Below are 21,261 nucleotides of genomic sequence, written 5' to 3' on the forward strand. Positions count from 1 at the left end.
ATGTATATTCTACTAAACAACAGTAAGAAGGAAAGCTCTGATGCACAGCGATATATTTGGCAGCAAACTTGAATATGGTGGGAGTTCAACACTGTTTTGCCAGTTATGAGGCCCAGCATAAAGGACACAGCCAGCATAAAGATGAACCAATAGCTAAAATGTATTTGATACCAAAGGGTCAGTACATGGGTGAGCGCTGGGGGTACAAACAAGTCAGTCAGATTGTACATAATGGACATCAATCCCACTGACCCCAACAACGACACCGCACGACCGGCAATGGGTGGGATAAAGGGTGACATGCAGTCTCCCATAGAAGGGACGGGAGACAACCGAGTCAACAAGCCAAACACATCAGACCAAGGAAGCCACAGACTGAATCTCTGCACAGCCCGGGTTTACAAAAGCCAGAGCTGAGTGGAGCCCAGTCCCAGGAGGCGGGAGGTCCTTCCCCAGCAGGGAACTCTGCACAGGGCATCCCCCTCACAGACAGACACCCCCCTGCCTGCAAGGGGTCCCAGCTGTTATCCCCAGGTGGGACACCTGACCTTGGGTTACTGACTGCGGGACCCCTGGGGCTCCTTTACCCAACGGCTCTGTCTGCCAGGCCGCCCACCCTGGGGGGAAGCCTAAAGGGAAACTCACCCCCCTTTGGGAAGGGCTGTGGGAATCACCCACATGTCAACCTTAATGTGGGGCTGGGGGTTGAAACCCCAGCACTTCAATCACAGGCAGGAGCAGTACAGCAACGATAACTAGACCTGGCCTATAGGTGCGATTCAATACTCTATATTGTGTTTGGGACACAGAAGAATGGCAAAGAGCATCATTCAGGCTTATTGCCCACAGTACTAGCTGTCATCCACACAGTTCAGCTTCACAACATTAGAGTCCAAGAACTTCCCATCTTTCAAAGAATTTTGCCACTCACCAGTCCCATGTTGGCTGGTACAAACACTCAGCCTATTCGCAAAATTGGAACTGAAAGCTCTGAGTTTGACCAACATATGCTAATGGCTGTGGGGTTTTTGTATAATGAAAGTCGGAACTGAATTCTTGACCTCACTGCCCATTTTAAAAGACATTTCTGTTGTCAATCTGCTGGCTGCCTAAAAACTCAAGACCTTCTACCCCATTCTCAAAACTGCCAGTTAAAAATGACATAATATAAACCATCATCCCAAACATATTTGCCTCTTGTATACTTCTACCACTCATAGAAGTCTGGTCTATATTTATAAATCAGCATCAACATGGGTCATTTTAAACATTCTTTAAAAAGCTCAGTTTTAGTTTTCCATCTGTCCTGTAAACTTCACCACTGAAGAATTACAGTGCTATATTGCATTTCATGTCTCACGTCTAAAAAACGACAGAAGCAGTTAACTATATTTCATTCAAAATCAATATTCATTACTTTGACTACATAAAACACTTATTTTACCATGAATGGATTCATATTCATATTGTATACAATTGTTTGTCTCCAAACAGATGGTAGTGACTCAACATTTTGCCAGCAGGGCTATGAATATACCCTTAGTCTAATAAGAGAGCATATAAGTCATTATCAATTAAATGCACACACTCTACAAGCACAGATACAAATGTCACAAATTCACAACAGCTTCAACCCAAATCCAGGTCACAGTGATCAAACCAAATCTTAATCTTTTGACAGAGGGACCACTTTCTTCTCAAAGCACGACACAGCTCGAAGGATCTTCTATAATAAATAGATGTGGCAGCTTTTCAAATCCCTCACTGCAGATTTCTCCAGCAAATGCTATTGAGATGAAAATCTCAGTGTCAAAACCAGGTAAAATACTACTCAAGAAAACCATAAAACTACGGATCAGGTATACAATGTGAATCAACTAAGACCCAGAGAACATCTCTGGTCTCCCTCCTTTGTTTTTGTTTTGGGGGTTGTTTGGGGGTTGTTTTTAATAATCTCAGAATTTCAGACTTTGCCTAGTTTATTTTTTTAATAGCATTGTATAACATTTTAGAAAGATTCAAACACAGAATAGAAGACAGAACAGCCTATCTTCTCCTCTGTGATTGAAAGCAGGAAGAGGTTTAATACCTAATACACCTTCAGTACCTCAAAATGCAAAAGATTCTGCCAACACGGTTAAATATAGAACAGAAACAGCATGGGGAGATATATGTGTGCCTGATATTAAACAAGGATGTTGAGATTCTCCAAATGGCTTAAAAGTGCAAAGTACTGCAATGGGAAGAGTCGTAAAGTTCCTAAAACAGGAGAAAAGGTGTCCTGCTCAAGGTGAAATTAAGTATGTTATTGAAGCATCTTCAGAGTCTGCTAAAGAACCAGACATATATTACTTGAAATAACAAGAAATTTTGCAAAGTCAAGAGTGAGAATTCAGGAATGCTATCCCAATAAAAGTGTGATGATAGCCTGAGAAGTAATTATGCAATTTACACTTTCCTGGCTCAGAAACACTCTCCAAGCCCTTGCAGATGTGACATTTATTTTGTTTGACATAATTATGAGATCAGATAACATAAACTCACATTAGTTGCCAGTTAAAACATTGTTTTCGGGTTGGTGGCAGCCCCATGTCAAAGGGCAGAAAGGACTATGCTATAGCGCTACCAGAATAACAGCTCCCACCACACTGGAACTCACTCAAGCCAATTGCTCCCTGACCTCCCTATCTCAAGAATAAAATATTCATGTGTGTAGATACCATCTGTCCCTGAGCCCTTTCCTAATTGTTAACTATCTAATCAGTTATCTGATATAAACAACTGTAAGTGACCCGCCCCCCAGCAAATGAACCGTGTGACAACACTGACACCAAGCGACAGAACTCAGAACAATACAAACCCAAACAGCCCCCAGGTGGAAATGTTAGCGTATTTCATCAGTGTGCTCTGAAAGAGGCAAGGTCTTATTTTACCAAGAACACAAAAAATAAGTGAAGACCTACTATGAGAGCTGACATTTTCACAGAAGCCAGGCATAAGTGACAGAAAGTATGAGTAACATCAAATACACATTAACACAATTTGACCTTGACCTTGCAAGCACGAGTCAAAGACCGCATACACTTCAAAGCGTTATGCAATCTAGACTTGTAAATTAATTTCTAAAGAAGAAAAAAATAGTGGTTTGCATGCACAGTCAATATCTGAATCCATTAACTTACGTGGATTTAGTTCATTTTTCAAGTCAAAAAATCCAAACAGTACTTTTATTAAAAAAATATAATAGTCCGCTGTGTCTCATTTATTTGCTTTACCTATCTTTCTCTCTGTTGAGAAATCAAAAACCATGTAGGACAACATCATATGCATTAAATAGAATTGTCACCCCTCCTACTGGCTTACCTGATGCCATTACACAAGCGTGAAACCCTGCTGATAGAACAGTATCTCTGTCAAACGCGCCGGTTTTACCACCCACCTTGTTTATGCCCAATATTCTATGCCTCCCTACCAAGCCTCCATGTTCCTACCTGCTGACGCTTGTATGCCAAATAATCAAGATTTTCCAGATCTTGTCGAAACTTCTGGTAGGTTTTCTGTAGATCAGCTTTACTGGATACATTTCTTAAAGATTCAAACGTTCTTTGAAACTGTGATGGTAAAAAAAGAAAAGAAAACAAAAAAAACCCACACCATCATTCACACAGTTGCTGTATTTTATTCTACTAAATACTAATGTTATGGAGCTGTGTCACCTCCCGAGTATACTGCCTTCTACACATTCCTGCAATTTTGTTTGGAAATCAATCCCAGAATTCAAAGCATAGTACATACGTTTAATTAAATTAAATCCTCTAAATTTGCATAAGACAAAACACTAGCAATCAACGCAACCTCTGCAGGTGAGTTTGTTTTCCATGCCACGTAACACGATGGAATACATTCATATAGATTTAATTTTTTCAACTGATAAAAAGCATATGCAACTTTTTACAGGCCATGAACTCCTCATTCCATCTAGCATCTTATATATGAACAGGTGCTCCTATCAAGTTAATTTACTTAAGAGTAATTTGCAAGACCGGATACTCACCTTAGGCAATGTGCTCCCATTCTGTGTGAAAGCTGTGACCATGTTAATTATACTTCATTACAGATCTTACTTTTAAATGTAAAACTTCTTTCATGCATACACTATTATTAAAAATAGTATGGGTATTTTTCAGAGAGAAGAACAATACCAGCTCAGCTGCAGGGAACTGTAACAGCCAGGCTAAGATTTGTGCAAAGGGAGAGCAGGAGGTACAGCTTCCTTGCTACCTTCAAGAAATCAGGAACCTTCTCCTGTGACTTTTTCTCTTTCCCCATCTGTAAATATTCTTCTTCACCTCACAAGTATGTGACAGCTGTAAAGCTGTAAGTAGTTTCGAACCGCTGGTTATCACAGGGATTACCACCAGAACCAAGACTCTAAACATTTATTTACACTGATATCATCAGGAAAAACAATCTGTCTTCTAAATGCATCCAAAACACCGACTTAGCTCACTACAGTTACAGGCCCTGTAGATGAAGTGCCTCCTATAAGCTTGCATGTGGTGCTGATGTCCAGGCAATGAGGCAAAAGACCAAAACAAATGGACTGCTTTCCATTTTTTTCCATTTTCCATTTTTCTCCCTGCTATCCATCTACCTGCTTTCAGGAACCTTGGAACATCTGCTCTTCTGTCATATGTAATGGAAATGAGGCAGTGAGTTCAAAGAGAAGAAGCTGAGGCATAAACAGAGTGCTTGCATAATGTTTAAACAGGAAATCATACTAAAATGTTAATACTACTTAAGTTAAAATTTTCTGTGCTTAATCTTTCAAATTAATTTATCCAACTTAATAGAGATTTCAACGTTTCTTCATGTAGCTTAACTCTGCATCCTTCTGTAAAAGGTTAAGGTTCTGCTCACTGAACACTCTTCACTGTTGCTACCATGTTCAGCTGTTGCAAACTGATTCATAATATGAGTATCTGTGGAGTAAGTAATGATACTAAAGGCAGTGATGCCTGATTTTTGAAGTCTAGTTTAATTATTACATTTTGATAATATAGCTCTGCAGCTACACTTCAGAGCATCCTTTATGGAATCCCAAGGAAATAGTTTCTGCACTAGACAAGTTTGAGCTTGTTTGTTCTGAGGTGGGCAAATTTCTCTCCAAGTTTAACGGGGTTCCCTTGAATCCCTGGGAACCTCAGTGTGGCCCATGAAAATTAATGACTTGTCAGCTGAACAGGACGCCAGGCCACAAAAATATGAGACTATGAAGATGCATTGCAAAGTACTTCACTGCTTACAACTCAGAGATATGGGAGGAAACATCATTAAATATGGAGTACAAAGTCTTATTCCTGGTAATAACCTTTCCATATAAACAGGAAGAGGTATGGGAGGCAGCAGATACTGCTTCTTTAGTGTGTAAATGATGCTATTTGACAAACCACATACCTTTAATGTAATTTTCCTGGAGTCTAGCTAAGTTATAAGGCTGACATAATCAAATGTCCTGCTGCACATCCTTTATAGAATCACAGAATCATCTAGGTTGGAAAGGGCCTTGGAGATCATCTAGTCCAACCGATCACCTAGCACTGACAGTTCCCAACTACAGCACATCCTTAAGCTCTAAATCGACCCAACTCTTAAACCCCTCCAGGGATGGGGACTCCACCACTTCTCTGGGCAGCCCATTCCAACGCCCAACAACCCCTTCTGCAGAGCAATACTCCCTGACATCTAGTCTAAATTTCTCCTGGCACAACTTGAGGCCATTCCCTCTTGTCCTGTCATTTACTACTAGGCTAAAGAGGCTCATCCCCCCTCTCTGCACCCTCCTGGCAGGGAGTTGCAGAGGGCCAGGAGGTCTCCCCTCAGCCTCCTCTTCTCCAGACTGAACCCCCCCAGTTCCCCCAGCCGCTCCCCAGCAGACCTGTGCTCCAGACCCTGCCCCAGCTCCGTTGCCCTTCTCTGGCCACGCTCGAGTCACTCGATGGCCTTTTTGGGGTGAGGGGCCCAGAACTGAACCCACTCATCGAGGGGCGGCCTCCCCAGTGCCGAGCCCAGGGCTCAGATCCCTTCCCTGTCCCTGCTGGCCACGCCAGTGCTGACACCAGCCAGGATGCCATTGGCCACCTTGGCCCCCTGGGCACTCTCTGGCTCATTCTCACCCCCCCAGCCCCTCTCTGACCGGCAGCTCTCCAGCCACTCCTCCCAGGCCTGTAGCCCCCCTGGGGGTTGCTGTGGCCCAAGGGCAGCCCCCGGCATTTGCCCTCAGTGAAACTCCCCCAGTTGGGCTCAGCCCATCGCTCCAGCCTGGCCAGGTCTCTCTGCAGCCTCCCCACCCTTGGGCAGATCTTGGTCTCCTTCTGCACACTTGGTTCAGACCTAGGGCCAGTGCTGCAAAAAGCCAGTCCGTTATTCAAGAATAAGGAGAAATGGCTCTTTTCTGGTTTGTCTAGAGCTGCAGAAGTGACAGTATTTGTTTTTCAGAATATCAATGTTATCATCTTCACTGTGCAGGACAGCAAAGTAGCACTGAACTACTTCCTTCCCTTTGTGAAGTATTTCTCTTTCTTTTCATATGGATTAATAGGAGTTGAATTAAGGATGAGAAGCAAATTTTATTTCCATTCTGACATAAGGAAGCTGTTCATTAAAAATATACCTTCCTGTTGCATTAACATACTGCTTCTTTAAAAGACTAAATTATACTAAATATGCTAAATCACCAGGAGATACAGTTGGGGAAAAAAAAAAAAATTCAAAACCTTTCTTAAATTCCAATTACTGAACACACATACTTACAAGAAAATAGTTGCTCTCCCAATATTTTGCTGTAATGAAATGGGCAACATGCCTCTTTGAGAGGCTTACGGGGAGTAGGTCACACAGCTTTTTCCGTTCAGAAAATATCAGATTATTTTGCTCTCATTTTAAGAAGGTCTGAAGACGTGCATTTTGACGATAAATCAGATACTTTGTTTTGCATGCATTTCCACCTCCCAAAGCAAGAGTGAGTTATAAAACACATTTCTCTAAATCAGAATGATCTGTGCATGCTTGAGATACAAATAATCATTGATCAGACAAGCTATTCTACACTACACTGACTTCATTACTATACTACCAATAAATAATCTGCCAAGAGAAACTGATTTTCCAAGGTTATTTTACCAACCTAGAATTTGCCTTCCAAGATTAGTGCTCAAAAGAAGGAAATTTCAGAGCGTCCCTTTCATATTATTCTCTTATAAGCACTGCACTTCAGTGTTAAGTAAGTGCTGCTGTAGAAGCAAAACACAGTAATAACTACTCAGAAGGAAACAATTTAGCAATGTTCTTTTTTTCCTGATAAGTTCAAAGAGAGTCTACTGCAATGGAGTTCTAATCACTGATTGGAGCATGCAGGCATTTACACAGTCCAACTAATAATTTTAAATAGCTGTCTGCTTTTCTAACATCCCACCTTCCAACTTTCCCCAAATAATTTTCAAGCTTCGTCACCAGACACAACGCAGATTTCTCAAACGCAGTTGTACTTCTGGCAACTTCAGGCATTCCATGTTAACTGATGCTACAAACCACCGTTGTATCATAGATCCCCCCACGCTTTATGCTTACAACTCACTTCATCTGGAATTTAGCTCACAACTTTACAATTATTTATTTTTCACAAAAAAAAAAAAAAAAAAAAAAAAAAAAAAAAAAAAAAAAAAAAAAAAAGTATATAAATAACTTTCCTACTATGTGTGCTAAATCATACTAGAAAAATTCCATCTTACTTAAAGAAAGCCTAATCTGTTTCAAATAAGCCCTACTTCTTTCACTCCCCCTCCCTTATGTTGTGCAAACAGTTTGTATAAAGCTTAGGGTGAAGGGAGTCCAGGTAAATTTGCTTTCATCACTATTTTCTCCTGGTTTGTGTAGCTGACAGGTCGCTGCTTACATTCTCTCTCATCATCTCAAGGATATAACAACATACCACTGTTGTCTAAGGCAGCTTTTCCCAGCTTTAGGAACCTTTTCTTTAACTGTCTAAATTCATATTAAAGAGATTTATATCCCCCCCTCCCAGTTCTGTCTACTCACCCCTACATGCACAGTTTTCAAGAGATGTCAAAACTCACTCCCCCCCAGACAGGAGTTTTAAGAGAGCAACCTATTCCCTCCTATTGCTTTTTCCTTTTTCTTTTTTCTTTTTTTTTTTTTTTTTTTGAGTGTAGTAGATGGGCATGATTTTTCTTTGCTATTGTGACACATGAATCTATTGAAAAGGCAGTGGCTGAGCAGTAGGAAGGAAGGCTGCGCATTTATCTGTCCTGCCACCACTAAGGGTGAGGGCCTGCCCCTACTGCACTCTAAAGCATGCAGATACTATGGAAGAAATGGAAATAAACCTCTCTCAACTCTACCAAGCACGCTTTGCTCATGGAGACCCTTCTAGGATACTGGGTAGGATGGGAAAAAGTGAAACCGCAGACAGGGTGACTGCAGCAGAAGCAAAACTAGGAAATTCCTGGTAAGTAGAAATTCCCAAGGGAGCTGACCCACACTTAAGTCTTAGCTATGACAGCAAAGAAAAGTTTTCAGTGCATATAAAGACAACATTGATATTGCAGACAAGAATCTGCTGAGAGGTACTGCACTAGAAATAAGACTGAAGGGAAGGCTCCACACTGCAAAATTCAAGGATTGGATTTGGTTTGAAATCTTTTCATTTAAGCGCTTTTTTTAACCCATCAATTGTGTTTTTCTCTTGGAAATACAGCCACTATATTCCATTTCAGTTTCTTGTTCTCTGGTAAAACAAATTCAGGAGCCTTCAGACTTGCTCCCTTCAAAGAAATTCTGCAACAGTAGAACCTGAAGCTGGCCTGTTAGGGTCCCTTCAAAGCCATGTTTCTGACTAGCAAGAAAAGGATAATGCTCTTTTTTTCAGTGGTTCCCATGCTAAGACCAAAACCAGATATTATATAAACAGAAGTGCTGCCATTGGGGAGTCTGTTCCTTAGCAACAGCTTGTTAGAAGAGAGTCATTACGAATACGGCTGTTTCGAGGGAAGTCCTAGGGGTTGTAAACCCACCAGTCATTAGGGAATTACGAAGCAGCGGTCAGGAAGCCACTATACCAAGAAAAGTGGATCCAGGTTCCCGTTGCACTCAACGGGATGTTCACTTTCAAAAGCCCAAGTTTTAAAAATAATTCTTTAGGACCTGCTCTGTCATTTACTGCACATTAGAGACTGCCACAGAATTTGCAGAGCGCAGGGAGAAACACTGTACCCCTGATTACAAACAACTGCATCCCGTGTATCGTGCACTGACCAAGAATCCATTTCTGCTGGCTGATGAGAAAATAAACATGAGTATGAACCAAAGGAGAAGCCAAATCCTCTCCCAAAGACTCCTGTCATCTTGTTAACACTCCTTATTTTCAGAGACTTCTCTTGTCATGAATGACCCATGCACACCAAAGGGAAGGTGGGAAAAAGGTAGAACTTAATCTGGCTACTGCTATAAAAGACAATAAAAAAATGTTTCTGTGAATACATTAGCAACAAAAGGAAGGCTAAGGAGAATGTCCATCCTTTATTTGTGGTAGGGGGGAAACAATGACAAAGGATGAGGACAAGGCTGAGGTATTAAATGCCTTCCTTACCTCAGTCTTTAATAGTAAAACCAATTGTTCTCGAGGTACCCAGCTCCTGAGCTGGAAGACAGGGAAGGGGAGCAGAATGGAGCCCCCATAATCCAAGGGGAAATGGTTAGCGACCTCCTGCACCACTTAGATACACACAGGTGTATGGGGGCAGATGGGACCCACCCAAGGGTACGAGGCACCTGGCAGAGTGCTCACCAGGCCACTTTCAATCATTTACCAGCAGTCCTGGCTAACAGGGGAGGTCCCAGCTGACTGGACGTGAGCAAATATGAACCAAGAAGGGCTGGAAGGAGGACCCAGAGAACTACGGCCTGCCAGTCTGACCTCAGTGTCAGGGACAGCTATGGAGCAGAACATCGTGAGTACCTTCACATGGCACGTACAGGACAACCAGGCTATCAGGCCCACTCAGCACTGTTTTATGAAAGGCAGCTCCTGCTTGACAACCTCATTTCCTTCTATGACATGGTGACCCGCTTAGTGGATGAGGGAGAAGCTGTGGATGTTGTCTACCTAGATTTAGCACCCTCAGTCAGTTTGCAGATGACACCAAGCTGGGCGGGAGTGTTGATCTGCTCGAGGGTAGGGAGGCTCTGCAGAGGGATCTGGACAGGCTGGAGCCATGGGCTGAGGCCAATTGAATGAGGTTCAACAAGGCTCAGTGCCGGGTCCTGCACTTGGGTCACAACAGCCCCGTGCAACGCTCCGGGCTTGGGCAGGAGTGGCTGGAGAGCTGCCCAGCAGGAAAGGACCTGGGGGTGTTGGTCGACAGCCGCCTGAATATGAGCCAGTAGCGTGCCCAGGTGGCCAAGAAGGCCGATGGTATCCTGGCTTATATCAGAAACAGTGTGGCCAGCAGGGACAGGGAACTGTACTCAGCACTGGTGAGGCCACACCTCGAATACTGGGCTCAGTTTCAGTCTCCTCACTATGAGAAGACTCCGAGGTGATAGAGTGAGTCCAGAGAAGGGTAACAAAGCTGGTGAAGGGTCTGGAACACAAGTCTTATGAGGAGCAGCTGAGGGAACTGGGGTTGTTTATCCCGGAGAAAAGGAGGCTGAAGGGACACCTTATCATTCTCTGCAACTACCTGAAAGGAGGCTGTAGAAAGGTGGGTGTTGGTCTCTTCTCCCAAGTAGCAAGTGATAGGACAAGGAGAAATGGCCTCTCGTTGCACCAGGGGAGATTTGTATTGGATATTAGGAAAAATTTCTTCATGGAAAGGGCTGTCAAACTTTGGAACAGGCTGTCCTGGGATGTGGTGGAATCACCATCCCTGGAGGTACTTAAGACACAAGTGGATATGGTGCCTAGGGACATGGTTTAGTGGTGGACTTGGCAGTGATAGGCTTACAGTTGGACTAGATGATCTTAAAGGTCTTTTTCAACCTAAATTAATTCTATGATTCTGACAATTTTCAGTTTCACAATCTGGTTCTGTACCCTCAGGGTAGCCTACATTCTTTTTTGCCCTTTTTCCATTTTCAAATGTTTTACTGCATGATACCGCAATACCAAAACAAGTCAGAAAGTAATGTGGGCAGCAAGTCAAATTCGAGTGTAAGCAGTTATGCCAGTCAAACCACATACCTAAACCTGAGGTGTAGGTAAGCCTGAGATGACTTACGTCTCTTACTAATACTGTTTTTCCCATTCAAAACATTTTTAATGCTGAGGAATAATCTGCAGGGAAGGGAGGAATGGGCAGCACTATGCCCACAGGGCCCAAGTTCACAAGTTGCTTCTTATCTGTGGCCATTCTCACTCTTTTTTTTTTTTTTTTTTTTTTTTTTTTTTCTGGCAAGAGTTTTAAATAACTCTAAGCAAGCATTTTATAAAGATCACTCTGTCTGTGGCGTTCATGAAAAATATGAAGACTTAAACAGTAAATCTACAAGCATGACAAGAAGGGGAAAAAGGCAGATAAAACATGTTGGCTCAGCGTGATCTGAAATAGATGAAAGACAGACTGCCAATGCACTTTGAATGAAATTCTCAGAACTTGGTACCTTCTTGCTGTTCTCTTCTGATCAATAAATTCAAGCAATTCCATTACTCTGTTAATTCACTTAATTAAATAATATCAAGCATTACTAACCATAATGAATGAGGCTGGTAATACAGATCTGAATCATAGAATGCAAAACATGAGATAGCCCTTTGACTACATTTTTCACAACTCAGTCTTTTGATTGGAGGTTTCAGATTCTAAAACTATTTCTCGATATACAAGTGATATACAAGATTATATACAAGTGGCTACTTATTTTAACTCTTCCCTGTTTAAAAAAATTAGTTGTTTAAAGAACCTTTCTTATCAGTGTAATGTACTTTATTTTCTCAAGTTAACTCTAAAAAGAATTTGCTGTTTGCACCACACCACCATACTCTCATAAGGGTGTAAATTCCACAAAGAGCTAGAAGTGTACTGGGCCAGAATATCATCAGTCACTGGGAATTTGTACTGGCTTCTAACATGTGTTATTTGATACACACTTCACCAGATGGAAATTCTATAGAATCCGTAAAACAACCAAAATTTTCTCGGCTTTATTAGTGAAATTTTAAAAAAGCTAATCTCATGTTTCCAAAAGTAGGGTTTTGGAGATTTGGAATGAAATTCCTCACAGGTTTATCAAATTCTTCCAAATAGACTGACCTGTTATTTCTAGTTTAAAAGTTGCATTTCAATATTTTTGTAACAAAAATATTCAGTATTTACAGCATTGTACTCTATATAATAAAATCTTCATATAAAGTCAATAACAGTCCAAAGTCTAAGCAAAGTGTACAGAAACCAGTACTCTTACAGACTACATAAACTGGAAGGCTGTAGCTAAGGTTCACTTTTTTTCTAGATACACTCAGAATGGCAGCTGTGACAGCTAACACTAGACGAAGCTTTATATGACAGCTAGTCACATTGACACTGTTTCCTTTCTATTTTTATTCACAGCTTATTCACAGAGGAAATTAAAGTTTAATGATCCACACTGCATTCTGTCAGAAGAAGTAAGAATGGTTTCAAATGCTTTGAATGTCAGTGTTGGAATTAACCTGTTTTACTGAGTGAGCAAGGCTAAAAACTTTAGCCACTCTGAAAAATGGGTTTGAAAAATATTAGATACATAAAGAGATAAGTCCCCATGAAATACTTCCATAATGAATCATGTCTGATTGATATTCTACAGAGTTCTTCGATGATTGTGGACCACTTTCTTTGACTTAATGCATACCAACAAAAAAGCTTCCTTGGTTAGAATTTTTGTTTCATTTGTTCTACTATCACTACTTTTATTACTTTTTAAATCAGGTTTGGATCAGTCCTTTAAATTTCTTTATTTTATTCTTTGACAATTATACAGCTCAGAGTTATGGAAATAAAGGGCAATGAAATTTCTCATCTTTAAATGATTCATAACAGCTCTAACATCCATGCCTTTGTGAAGAAGAGGATAAAATGGTAGAAATATTAAAATTTTAGAACAAGTTCAAAGAAAAAGTGCTAATGACTTTTAAAGAGAGCTGATTTTCAAGTCCTATGAACATGCAAACACTGAGAATATTAAAGCTGATACAACAGAGACAAGGTCTACTTTCTGTGCTGCAGCAACTGTATGAATATAATGTCTCTTTGTCGGAGCAAGTCCACATGAAGAAAAACTGAACCCCTAAGGGAGTTTTAAAGTATAGTAATTATAGTTAAGGACTTTGAAAAGAGCAAAGTTAAGATTCATTAAAATATTTAACTGTATTTAAATCTGGCTCAGATAGGCATGACCAAAAATTGTTATAAATTGAAGGATATTCAGTAGCATATGCTGAAATTACTCTATCTCAGGCAATTTCCTAATTAGACATCAACAAAAAGACACCATTACAGCTAATACCATCGTTGGCAAGTTCAGCAGTCAGGGCAGAGACTAAATAAATACGGAAAATACACCACCTTCCTTAAGGACTAGAGTCTTTTTACTTAGGCATTTTGGAGAGTGTTATGCCACACTAATTTATTCCAAGAGTTAACTGAAGAGTTCAGTTCTCACTGCTATTAAGAGAACTAAATTAAAGTATGGAAGAAGAAAACTTAATTGCACTCTTTGCAGTGTTGGAGTTTCTCCTGAATGATGCTTTGCATTCTTTCATGATTTGCAGTTATTGCTTGTTTTCATTTTCAAATGGAAATTGTGAAGTGAAATAATATGGTTGTTTAGAAGTACTGAAACTCTAGGAAAGAAAACTACCCAATTTTAGTTGTCTCGTGTAAAACATACTAAAAACATTTTAGAAGGGTGCATCTAGGATTATGAAAAATGTAATAGGGTACCAATGAAAAATATCATTAATGTAAGTAGATTTTCCACAAACAGTACAAAAGACATAGGCCACTCCTCTTACAGGCAGCAAATTTCATACATCTGTAACAACACGGAAGCTTCTGTAAGTCAGTGTTCGTTTAGCCTGTACTGCATCTCCAACAATTGCCAACACTGGATGTTTCAAACACAGCACTGAAACCCACACGCGACTGTTTTATTATAAAACACTGTTCCTACTACAATTGGGAGCTAAATTTTCATTTCCCTGTCCTCTCCAAACCGAACTTGCTTCAGAATGGTCCCTTTTACGTCAGTGAGTTCTCCTGCGGCATGAGCCATGTGGCACTGATTACTCACCTCTGCCATGAAACATTAAGAAGTCAATAGAACTTTGACTTTTTATCATTCTGTCACACATTACTGAAGATGTTAAGAAAAAAAAAAAAAAAAAAAAAAAAAGCAGAAATAGAACAATTCCTTCCCAGTAAAGACACACGCCAGATTGAATGGAGTAAGCAGCCAGAGAAGGAACTCAGTAAACACACTTTTGTGGTAAGACATGTGATGCTGGCAGGACTAAAATCGCACTGTTCAAAAAAGGAACGAAGCCTGCTCACATGGGCCACTATGGCTGACATTAAAGGAACTTGACTTTATGTAGACAGGAAAGTATTTTGGTGTTGAACAACAGAAGTGTGGACATTTTGCCTCATTCAGCAGTAGTGGCACAACCACCAGCTAGTTTTATAGGGGAACAGAAGATGAAGCCATCTATTCTGTATAGAGTCAGGTAGAAAAAATAGATGATGCAAAACAGCACCACTATGATACGCACTTCCGAAACACATTATTCCCTTGAGTGAAAAAAAAGAGTAATTTTTAAAGCTTTACCAACACTAGAACTTTCTAGTCTTCTGTCTACAGTTTACACACATATAGCTGGAGTTACCAGCGGCCTCTCTGTGGTGGTGCAATTCTTACCCCTCCCTGCCCTCCTTGGGCTGCTTGGTGCCAGGTGTGCCTCCATCCACATCCCCCCGAGCCATACACCGACCTGTGGAGATAAGGACTGATAACCTTGAGGAGCCTGGCTCCTGCCCCCCTCTGACTGCTGGGAAAGGGTTATAACAGCCCATCATCTCCTGGTGGCCTGGCACAGCTGTGTCTGGGGTGGTCAGATGGAACAAGAACAGGGTTGCATGTTCATCAAATTCTCATGCAACTGCCCGAAGGCACCAGACAGTATTTGACAAAAGTCAATTATCTTGGACCCGATAAACTGCGGCCACCAGAGAGACCCTCTGAGCTCTCCTGGACCGCAGCGGGCTGTGACCAGCATCACCCCTGAGCTGGGAGCCTCTCGGGGACCAAAACCCTCACGGTGTCGCCTGCTCCAGACGGAAGGCCGGGGCGAAGTCCCCCCGCTCGAGTCTCAGTTATCGCCCGTTGAGGAACGCCGAGGCATTGGGAGTATTTGCTCTAAACTCGAGAGGGAAATTTTCTTTGAGCCAGCTGCTATTTCACCTGTTTATTGGGGTGTGGGGGTACGTACTCTTGTTCCTGTGTGTTTGTCCATTTTGTGTTCATTGTACTGAATCCAAACCCCTTTGTTTCTGTATGTATATGTCTGTTTGTGTATGCACATGTACATATGTGTATAAATTAAGGTACCGTTAAGTAAGTCAGAGTGAATCTTGTCATTTTAGAATCTGAATACGTCGCTTTTCTGTCTGAGTTATTTTGTATTGACAAATTGCTGTTAGTTATTAATAAATCTAGATTATTTTTACTAAATCATTACTGTGTCAATACTTTCATCTGCGACACTCACATATCTTCTCCCTCTCCTTTTAGCTGATCTCTCTCACAAACTGACTTGAATCCAGAGAGAGACCCTCACATACTCGTTTTTTTTCCCTTCATAAATATCCATATAAAATTCCACCCTTAAGATTCTCTACAAATAAATTATTCCCTACTACTGCCACAAACATCAAGAAGGTTTTATGCATTAAAAACTCTACAAGTACAATTCAAGTAAGAAACTAGGAAATAAGAAATAAAAGGAAGTTAAAATATAACTGTATGGATAACCATCTGCTTCCCCAGATCAAATATGTCAAATTATAAGACTTTTTTTGGGTATACTCTCCAAATCTCATCTAGAATCTACACTTTTACCAATTGCCAAGGTGTTACGTGCACCAGATCTGCAATTCCCGAGTACAAAAAGAATTTTTAATGCAGAAAGATCCATCAGCAGACACTTCTCTGGCTGAAAAAGTCTGAGTTAAGTCAAATTCTACTCACCACAGTTAAATGTTCCAGTAAGTATGCCACATCAACCATGTCCGCCAGAATTAGAAGCCTTGTGACAGCTGTAAGCAGGGACCGTGCTGCCTGGACAACAGCCTGCCTCTTAGGCAGATAGCAGGGATCACTGGTAAATGCCTCTGCTGATACTTTTAAGGCTTGACCTGCAAAATGAAGACACAAATCCCCTTAGGCTCTCTTGAAACACTGGGGAGAGGGTGTGGGGGGAAATGGTTGAAACTCAACCAGTTATTTGGCAAGTCACAACTATCGCCAATAAATTTGGCATCTCTCCGTTGCCCTAATGCCTTGAAACGAAGGTCAGTTATTACAGACCACGCAGAATGCTCCACATTTTGAATGATGTTCCCTTTCTGTTCTTCTGAACCATTTAATTCTGAAATAACTCTCTCGGCAATCACACTGGTACTCTTCACTGTACACGAGGCCGGGGGTGCTATGTTAAACTTTTCTTGTCACTGCTTTTATATTACTATGTACCTTGCTATTAAATAATTCCCAGTCATAGAAGGGAATCAAATATTGTTCTTCTCATTATAAATGTAAGTTAATAGAATTAAAATCTCATACACTCGACCATCTGACTCTGACACAAAGTACGTAAAGCTACGCAACGCAGATAGTAACTGCAGCAATATACTGCTTTCCAACGTGAGGTTTTGCAAATGAAATTTGACAATAAGAACAACAAACTCAACTTTACTTTTGGCAGTCTGTCACCTAGACTTACTCTGAGGAAAAAAAAAAAAAAACGCCATTGCAGTCATTTCTAGAAGCATTTCAAAGTTTATTATCACCTGATGAGCTTTGCTAGTGGTGGCACAACCTTGAGAAAACTCACTCTACAGCAGAACAGCGGTGGAAAACTGTTGTCACACAAGCACAAACTGCTAGAATAAACGTTTGACCAATGAAACTCACTATATTAGCTTGGAAACCAAAGATGGATCAAAAGTCACAAAAATTAAGAGTTTCAGTTGTGCTAAAATTAGGAAACATGATTAGTAAATGTAGCTATTAAAAGACTACATATTCATGAAGCCAGCCCTTTGGTGACAACAGCCTTAAGCATGTGTTGGATTTTGGATGCAACAGTAAAGAAAAATACGGCATTTTAAAAATTTTACATTGCTCCAGAGTTAAATACTTTCTTTATTGTGCAATATATTTTCTACCTATATCTAAATTACCTAGGTCATTTGGATCACGGAGGTTTTCTACATAGAAAAAGAGTGCAAGAACATGTAATTTTAGTTTCATTGTTTTACAGATTCAGGTCAAAAGTAAGGGGAGAGCATTGCCTGCTAAAATAAAATTCACAATACTCTTAAGCACTGTATAGCTTCACTCAAAGGCAAGAAGTCTGGACAGGCCTCATGCAGGAACACTACTGGCATTGCTGCTTCAGATATCTGATAGTAAAGTCAAAACTAAAATCATGCAGAGTTTTGCTACCTGAACCAAGAATGTGTTTTTATAAGTTTTGGAGTCCTCAGATCCAAAGCTAGGCAACAAGGTTTTTACAAAATCCATAAAATCAGTGATTAATGCATGTTCATAGAAATATGCCTACAACCCTAAGGGGTTTCCTGTAATTATGTAGATACAGATTTTAATGTGTTCCCTCAATCGGAATTGAATGAGAACTGTTCAAGTGCACCAGAGTTTGGCAGACTAGTTCTATATGTGACTTCATGTCACAAGATGCAGAGAAAAACCAAGTTTTAGTGCTCTTACTAGAAACTGCATTTGAGAAAGATATTGAGCAAAGGCTACAGAAATAAACCTACGGATTACTAGAGTCCCCATACCAGCACCTGAGACAGCATTTGCCTGATTCTCACAACACTGAATACTTCCAACATGCTGAAACTCATCAGTTTTCCGGGAACACCCATCTTTAATAATGATCTCTGGTTTTCTCTTGGGTTTGTTGAAGTCTTTGTGCAAATCATCTTAAGTACATGCTTAGGAAACTCCATAAATGAACAAAAAATCACACTAATTTGAGATCTGGTTCTAGTACCTGCTACATCACAAAACAATGAAAGTAAAAAAAGTAAAAAAATATCAATTTCTTGTGCTCAGGACAGCAAATTAGAACTTTCTTCCAGTACTTGGTGAGATAATGCGCCATAGCTGAGCACATCACAACAAATAAAACTACAGGAAATAAAAATCAAATATTGAGATGCAAATCTGAAGATAGACTCTTGTTCCACTATTTATGGACTCTTATATTTTTCTAGACATAGAGAACATCTGAAGTGTTTATAAGGAGAGGAAGAAAACAACCCGCAATGTTCTACTACCCGTTACCTTGTTAAAATAAGCAAACAGACCAGATTCACTGTTCCTGCAGTATCTTGGGCAAATGCAAAGCAGCTATTAACTTTTTTTAACTCAGCACTTTAAGCCAGATTTTCAAATACATTTGTAGCCCAAGATAAATGGTCTGTTAACCTCACATACTTCCCCAGATAAAAAGGTAAGTAGCAAGTCAGCTTGGTGACCTTTGGGGAACTTCAAACTTCTTAGGCACAGAATCTGCTACAGTTCAGAAGATCTTCTGTTGAAAACTAGTTAAGTCTGGAAAAACTGAGAAGAGAATTAATGAAAGGAAGGCAATAAGTAAAGAGAACTGATTGTTTTGAGAGGAAAATCTGGGGTAGGGGGCAGGAACTGAGAGAATCAACCAACCAGAGGAAGATTCTGGGGAACCCTCAGCCCTGTGGTTCAGCTCTCTGCGATCCAGGGCCTGGCGTGGTGTTGCACAACTGTGTGAACTTAGCTGAGAAAACCTTTGGTAACATGCAAGAAAGTATGTTAGCTAACATTACACAAGATAAGTAAAAACACAAACAGAAGCGGAGTTGTAGAGACGGTAGTAATGAGCAGTCAAAGAATCCAAGAGGAAAAAAGTTATGAACCTTAGGCAGAACTTGCAATATAACAACTCTGCAAACCTGAGCCACAGTTCCAAAGGAGCAACAGAGACCAACATTTTCTCACATGACTGACAACTGTCTGGCCAACGTTACTGGGGGTAATAAATACATTAACACTTTGCTCAGCCACTCATTAGTCTTACCTATCTACTGTATGCGTTACCCGATAACCAACTACTTTTTTTTTTTTTTTAGGTTCTGTATATCCTGCTAGCAGAGTCTCTTCGTGCCCAATAAAAGTGATAAAAAAAAAAAAGTAACCAGGAAAGCAGAGCTACAGATTCAAAAGGAACGGGTTGGTTAGGAAGGAGTGAAAGTACTCAGTTGTGAGAAGCCCAGAGAGGTGTGAATCGTGAGCCTGTGAGTTAGTAACCGAGTGGATCAGGAGGGAGGTGAGTTATGGGTTAGCTGAGGATAGGAGACAGTGCTATTACCAGGAATATTTAATAAATGTTGGGAACAAAACCCACAATCATCTGAGAGCACAGTGGCTCCTCAAAAACCTCTAATGTAATGTTTCCCCCTACCCATAAGCACAGGGCTGAACAACATGTTCACAGGTCCTACATGTGACTATTTGCCCAGGTCTCTGCTATTGTGCCTTCCAGAAGAGAATGGCCATATGGATTTGGGTGTCCTTCAAGCACCTGAGACACTTCAAAACCTCAAACAGTCCTAAAATCTGAAAATAGTAACATTTCAATACTGATAATCTTCTGGGTACTTGAGCCACAAAGATGATGAAGGGACTAGAGCACTTCTCATATGAGGAAAGGCCAAGAGAGCTGGGACTGTTCAGGATAGAGAAGAGAAAGCTCAGAGGGGTCTTATCAGTATATATAAATACCTGAAGGGAGAGTGTAGAGAAGATGGAGCCAGACTGTTCTCAGTGGTGCTCAGGTGTTCTCAGCAGTGACAGGGCAAGAGGCAACGGGCACAAACAAACACACAGGAGGTTCCTTCTAAACATCAGAAATTATTTTTTCTCTATGAGAGTGACTTAGCAGTGGCACAGGCCGAGCAGGAAGGTTGTGGAGGTTCCAGCTTTGGAGATATTCAAAAGCTGACTGGACATGGTCCTGCACAGAGTGCTGCTGGCCCTGCCTGGGCCGGTGGGTTGGACCAGATGACTTCCAGAGGCATCTTTCAACATCAACCATTCTGCGATTCCGTGATTGAGTGCGTGCGCAAAGACAAGCCAGAAGGGTCTGGATATTCCCATCTCCTTAGAAATGAGTTGGGCATAAGCTGGGAGGGCCAGATGAACAAGTGTAAAATCAAGACCCTAAAACAGAGCCACGAGATGCAGCCTACGAGATGCAGATAGGAGCTATGAGTACAAGCAGCAGAAAATGACAACTCCAATAACAACACGATGTTAGAACTTTCTTAAAATGCAGCAGATGGCATGCCAGTTCGATGCAATTTCATCCATTTTATTGTAATTGCCGTCAAGTGGATATTCTTCCATAATTACATTTGTCACAAACGATGAAACATGAAAGACTGTGCCCTTTCAGTGGCACAAATAGGGGAGCAGAAAGATGGGAATATTCGCAGTATTTCAATTATTTTAGACATTCAAATGAGAAGCAATTCAAAGGACCAAAGTCAGGATAGATCGTAATTATTGGGAGATAATTTCTTCAGCACCCACAGATCGATGACTCCCAAAGTAAATGGTGTCACCACCATCAGCTGCTGGCTACTGGTACTGTCAAATGGCTCCTGCTTATGCACGTGCTTACAGAAATCTATGCTCGGGCACAGGCAAAGGTAGAAACACGGTTCAAGTCACAGGGTATTTTTTTTTAAAAAGTCAGTGAATCCACAGACTTTATATCCAGCACAAAAAAAAAATATCCAAAAACCGACATGAAAATTCCTTTAAACACAAGTCGATTGTAAGCCTCTTGGCAAATTTGCTGTTGGCAAATAGCTGACAGAACGTACACACTCCTGGGCTGCCAGCCGCTGGCAGGACTGTCTG

General features: G+C 40.9%; 1 protein-coding gene across 1 annotated transcript in view; it reads right to left on the reverse strand.

Moving 5' to 3' along the window:
- Positions 1–21,261, reverse strand: part of CTNNA3 (catenin alpha 3) — a 471,555-nt gene that overhangs the window by 431,866 nt on the left and 18,428 nt on the right. Inside the window, exons 4-5 of the mRNA XM_026851990.1 lie at positions 16,300–16,466; positions 3,492–3,611 (exon numbers count right to left, since the gene is read on the reverse strand). Of these exons, the coding sequence (XP_026707791.1) occupies positions 3,492–3,611; positions 16,300–16,466 (287 nt within the window). The remainder of the gene's footprint in view (positions 1–3,491; positions 3,612–16,299; positions 16,467–21,261) is intronic.

This window comes from Athene cunicularia (genome assembly GCF_003259725.1).
Source record: "Athene cunicularia isolate RWA chromosome 6 unlocalized genomic scaffold, athCun1 chr6_part2, whole genome shotgun sequence".
NCBI classification, from domain to species: domain Eukaryota; kingdom Metazoa; phylum Chordata; class Aves; order Strigiformes; family Strigidae; genus Athene; species Athene cunicularia.